The sequence below is a fragment of the Montipora foliosa genome, unplaced genomic scaffold (genome assembly GCF_036669935.1).
Source record: "Montipora foliosa isolate CH-2021 unplaced genomic scaffold, ASM3666993v2 scaffold_407, whole genome shotgun sequence".
NCBI lineage: Eukaryota > Metazoa > Cnidaria > Anthozoa > Scleractinia > Acroporidae > Montipora > Montipora foliosa.
Genome location: NW_027179709.1, coordinates 832,501 through 838,341, shown reverse-complemented (window position 1 = coordinate 838,341; position 5,841 = coordinate 832,501). Strand labels below are relative to the sequence as shown.

At 39.4% G+C, this 5,841-nt stretch overlaps 1 protein-coding gene across 1 annotated transcript; it reads right to left on the bottom strand.

Moving 5' to 3' along the window:
• Positions 1-1,443: 1,443 nt before the first annotated feature.
• LOC137988129 (uncharacterized) lies at positions 1,444-2,367 on the bottom strand. The gene has a single exon (XM_068834182.1). The coding sequence runs from the start codon at positions 2,365-2,367 to the stop codon at positions 1,444-1,446; it is 924 nt and encodes a 307-aa protein (XP_068690283.1).
• Between the last annotated feature and the right edge of the window lie 3,474 nt (positions 2,368-5,841).

The following is a 5,841-nucleotide window of genomic DNA, read 5'->3' as shown; positions in this document are numbered from 1 at the left end:
CTGTGAGTTTCACAGGTTTTTACACCGAGGATGAGCCGGGTTTTTGTTGTTTTTAGTTTTCTTTTTCTTTCAATTGTTATAAATTTTGACAAGAAATGTGCGAATTCAACACAAAGATCACAATCGCCCAATTCTCGGAGGTTGACCATTGTTTCTGGAAAATCAAAAATTTAGTCTCCAAGACAAAGTTATTTATCACCAGGTAATTCCATCGTTTTGGTAATAGCAGCTACTTTATTATTCATCAGCGTCACAATCTTTTGCCGATTTTGGGGGTCATTTTGTTGAAACTCAAGCACGCTTCCAACAGACCTGTTTATTTTCGTGACTTATGGGTTACCACAAAAATTCTCCCGTATCACATTTCAACACATGTATGCAAATTTGCAAAGCTCGAAAATTACACAACATGATAAATTTACAAAAGCTGGAAATTTCACAGAAACATTTTCCAGCGAAACATTTTTTGAAACAAGCAACATGTTTGCTATAAGAGGCAAGAAACCCTTCCTATTTCAGTTGCGTGCGTGCAAGCGAAACAATCACAAAGCATATGCAATTAAATAAATTTCTGACAGTTCACATCAAACCCTTTTCGAAAGAACCTTGACCGTACATAATATAGCACAAAAGAGACAACAAGCTTTCATTCAAATAACTTTTCACTGTCGCATTTACAATTTTTTTTAACCTTTGCAGAGTTGAGTACAAAATGAATGTTACTTGCCGGACAAACACGCAAACTTTAAATAGATGCGACTTCAGTAAACACTGTGAGACACACAACAGAGATCACAGATCTATTTGTGGTGTTCGATTCCTTCTCTGTCTTTGTTGAACCCGTAAGTTACCAGAGAAATTTCCATTTGGTTTCAGTGTTGTACGTAACACCACCTTGGCGAAATATTAAAAGTACAGCTCATTTTGATTTCGGCTCGACGGGCGAAAGAGGCAAGATTTCCGCACAGGTCCCTACTTCATTATGCATACGGTCCTTTGTTTCAAGAAAACAATAGCGATAACAATAGACGCCCTTTGGGAGTGTAGCGCTTTGTTTGGTCTTCTTAGAGGTTTTTTTTTTAAGTCTATATGGACTTAAATAAAATCGGTAAAATTTTTGACTGAAATACGGAAAATCGAACATTTTCAACTTAATTTTTGCACTTTTCTAGCAATTTTAGCCATTTGTCAATTTTAAAATAAGCGAAAGAAGTGGAATTTTAAGAAATCTTTGTACAAATACGGTTCAGATTCTCATGTACAAAACAAACGGACCAAATAAAAGTTTGCAGAAATTGAATGCCTACCTTCTTTTTGCCCTTAAAATTGTCCTTCGTTTCTTTGTCAATTCACCAAAGCACTGCAAAGTGTGGGTTTGTTTTCTTTCCTGTATAATGTACGGCTCTTTTCGCCGAATCACGAGCAGTGCATAGAGAGGGCTCTTTATCGCACATTGTACAAATCAGCGATATGCTCAATGATGTTTCCGAATGGATCACTTTTGTTTTGCTGACGCCACAACCACTCCTGTAGGTAGCTTTCGAACAGATCCACGGATGTTCCTGTACGAGGCATACTTCGTTTTACTCCCCACCATGTATTTTCAATGCGCTGCGTGTGGGCAAGCGTGTCTGGGTCAACGAAGTTTAGGCGATGGTTAACTCTGAGATGATGATAGCCCTCGTCTTGTAGGCAATCGTAAGCTTTCCACATGTCGCTCATGACGCGTGTTCCATGCAATATTTGAGCGCGGATAATTGGCAAGAGTGTCTCTTTATCCCTGCGCTCTACCGGGACAAGGAAGCAGGCCTTGGTTTCCCGGCAAATGCCACCAAAGACCCACTGTCCTTCGATGTAGCGACCTTTGTGATACTTCATCTTGCCAAACTTGGACTCATCAATCTCAACAGTTGTACCAGGACCGCCTATTGGCCTCGCATGTTGTTTCATTATTCTATCTGCACAAACCTCCCGGCAATAGTTATACCAATCTATCACCGTTTCTGTCGAGGTGGTTTCTTCATCTAACGCGGTTTCGTGCACTGCTTGTGTTGTGGTGAATTTATGCGCCCAAGCGTAAGTTAGGGCTAATATTTTTTCAAGGGAAAGCTTACTACCACTTAACCATGACTTCTGGCGGATTGAAGCTTGTCCATTGCAGTTTTTTCTAGAGCATCGCCAAACAAATCCATCCCCCGATACAGTTCGTCTTTGCCATTTGAGTGCGTTTCCGCACTCAGGTTTAGGGCATTTCATTGACGACGAGAGTAGATTGTGCTCTTTACACCACTCTATGCACCGCTCGTGATCGGCTAAAAGTCGGGATAGTTTCCATAAGTTTATATTTGATTCTTGAGAGGCGGCCATCATTTCAAAATTCACAGTTTGCTGAAAAGAGGGGTTAAGGTCGACTCAAAGATTTTATATTGCAATAAATCGTGCATAAAAAATTTCCCATATAGGATGCCCCAATCACAAGGAGGTATACTCTTCCGTGCAGTGCTCTTTTAAGTGTGCAGCACGGGGGATGAAAAAAACAAGCAATTCAGACATTCACAGATATGCTCGATTAACCTCCAAAAGAATTTTACTGGGTTCAACCTTAAGCCTAAAGGGTTACGGTTAGCATTATTAAGGGGTGACGTTGTTTCAAAAGAAGCAAAATCAGTGCATTTATTGGTGGTCGGCACGGCACGCGTATATAATTACTTATCATTGTTATGTAAATTGTCGTCCAGAATTCCAAAGAAATATCATTATCAAGGTGTGAATTAGCAACTTGACACGTTAGCTCAGTGGTCTAGAAGAGGGACAAGTAATCCAGAGGTTTACAGAGGTACGGAGTTCAAGGCAGACTGCGAGAGACTTCGAAAAAAAGAAAGAAAAAGCCGAGCGGGATCTGGAGAAGACAGACAGGACAAAAGAATCGAAAGAGGAAAGCTGGGACGAAAAGAAAGAGAAACGTTGTGAGCAAAAAGGGCAAAGAAAAGAGAGAGGGTGAAAAAAGAGAGGGAGCGAGCGAGAGAGAGAGAATGAGATCCACTTTTGATCATCCCGTAAGTACAAATTAGCCATGTATATATTCGATTCCCTTGGGTATACGCATTGTTCTAGAAAACAATAGCGCGAATGAATAATTAATATATTCTGCATGCATAATGAAGTAGGGACCTGTACGGAAATCATTCCGCGAAAGATTCACGCTGTCGAAGTCCATTACTAGTCGCTTTTAAGATTCCAGATCTTTATGTTTCACCGCCTGTCTTGACGTTCCATTCTTGAGCTCCATATGGGTATATTTCTTTAAAGATATACTAAAACGCCATTCGTGTTACAATGACTTTAGACGCCATGACAGGTTAATTGTGCAGAGCAAGCTACGCATTACCCCAGCCCCCTCAAACCTAACAAAATACGCAGAGAAGACTCTATGCACACCACTTAGCAGGGGAGTGACAGGCAAGAATTTTCCCGACACGGAAAATAACAAAAAAACCCACGAAATCAAACCGAGATTCCGACTGGGTTTGGCAACCCAGTAATGATGCCATTTACAATTTACTGGTTTCTTTTTCATGTTACTTCAGGCGAAATGGTTGAAACCATTTCTCATGAAACATGGCCGCATTTAGCACTATCCTTAGATTGCTTATTTTACAGAAACTCTCTTATATATCCATTGTTATATGCATTAAAAATGCCTCAGTTCAAAAGAGCTCTGTTTTTATTGTTGCGTTGTAGATCTCGCTCGGAACCAGTCTAGGTTTTTCTTCCATATGACTTGAAAGTCGGGAGTTTTCACTCAGTTAACTGATGAATATGTGTTTACAAAGTATAAAAAAACTGAGAGTTTTAAATACTTTCGCCCGAGTTCTCTCTTTGTTTTTAATTGGAAACACTTTATTCAAGTTAATTTAAAGCGGGAAGATCTGTGGACTGATGCATGCATGCTAAAGATTCATCCATTCAAATACATTGAAGTTTGCGAATAAAATACTAACTTTTTCTAAGCCTACACTAAATTTCGAGATAAATAAAGTTGATGTACATATGTATTTGTGTCACAGTGTCACATGGTTTGGAGAGCTGCATGACGCGAACAAAAACATGCGTGCGAGAAATGGACCCGCAAAGCTGAGAGCACATTCGACATCATCAAACTTTAGACCCCTGACAAGACTTAGAAAAACAAATAGCCATGAGCTCAAGTGGCTGGAAGATAAGACTTTGAGGTTGAATACGAACACAGATGGATTAAAACTAGACCCTCCGTGAGGGTACACTGGGTTGCCTGTGGTACGTGCAGCATTCCAGGCAATTTTTTTCAAGTTGGGGGGTCATTAAAGACCATTTAAGAGCTCAACCAGAAGTCACACCAGCAGAGTCCCTTTGGCTCACAAGTCCTCACACGTTCGTACGACAAAACAGATCCTTTTCTGAGGTTAAAAACCTGGCTACTGGCCTATTAATTAATCATTTGTCAGAAAGAAGAAATTCCTGTCCTCTTTTAAAAAATTGACACGCATTGCTTACGTGTGGTAGTGAAGTAACACAGCGATTTATTCCATAATGTCAACTGAGCTGTGTGTTGTCTTCCAGGAGATTCAAGTTGTCCTTGCGTAATATGTAGCTCTAACAGTGCACGATATTGTTTTGGTTTTGTCTATCATTGTAGTGCCATGGTAAAAGTCTTGGGTAAATAGCCTGAGAATTCATGTGGTTACTAGCAAAGTACTGAACCCTGAAAGATTGAAGAAAATAAATGGGAAGTGAAAAACATTGTCTTCTGGGATGACATGTTGACAGTTGTCTTTGCGTAATATTTAGGTCTAACAGTACACGATATTGTTTTGGTATTGTCTATCATTGTAGCGCCATGGTAGAAGTCTTAGATAAATAGCTCCTTGAGAAGACATGTGTTTACTAGCAAAGTACTGAACCCAGAGAGATTGAAGAAAATAAAAGGGAATCGAGAAACATTGGCTTCTGGGCTGACTTGTTGATCATGCAACTTCTTTCCACCACAAGTGTAAGCGTGCAATGACAGCATCTGATAGCTTTGTAAACAAAAGTTGAAAGCTGAAGTTCCCCTATCCGGCAGGGTTAGTAACTGGATGGGCGACCTAAGAAATATATCACTCAGTAACAGATGCATAGGACCGAAAATTATATTTTAATGCTATCAAATGCGAACCAAGAAAGATACAGATTTTGTTAGCTTCCAACAGACCTGTTTATTTTCATGACTTATGCGTTACCACAAAAATTCTCCCCGTATCACATTTCAACACATGTATGCAAATTTGCTAAGCTCGAAAATTACACAACATGATAAATTTACAAAAGCTGGAAATTTCACGTAAATATTTTCCAGCGAAACATTTATTGAAACAAGCAACATATTTGCTATAAGAGGCAAGAAACCCTTCCTATTTCAGTTGCGTGCGTGCAAGCGTAACACAATCACAAAGCATATGCAATTAAATAAATTTCTGACAGTTCACATCAACCCCTTTTAGAAAGAACCTTGACCGTACATAATAAAACACAAAAGAGACAACAAGCTTTCATTCAAATAATTTTTCACTGTCACATTTCCAATTTTTTTTAACCTTTGCAGAGTTGAGTACAAAATGAATGTTACTTGCCGGACAAACAGGCAAACTTTAAATAGATGCGACTTCAGTAAACACTGTGAGACACAACAGAGATCACAGATGTACTTGTAGTGTTCGATTCCTTCTCTGTCTTTGTTGAACCCGTAAGTTACCAGAGAAATTTCCATTTGGTTTCAGTGTTGTACGTAACACCACCTTGGCGAAATATTAAAAGTACAGCTCA

Excerpts from the sequence above, each read along its gene's own strand:
- LOC137988129 (XM_068834182.1), bottom strand. The coding sequence starts at position 2,367 with ATGGCCGCCTCTCAAGAATCAAATATAAACTTATGGAAACTATCCCGA.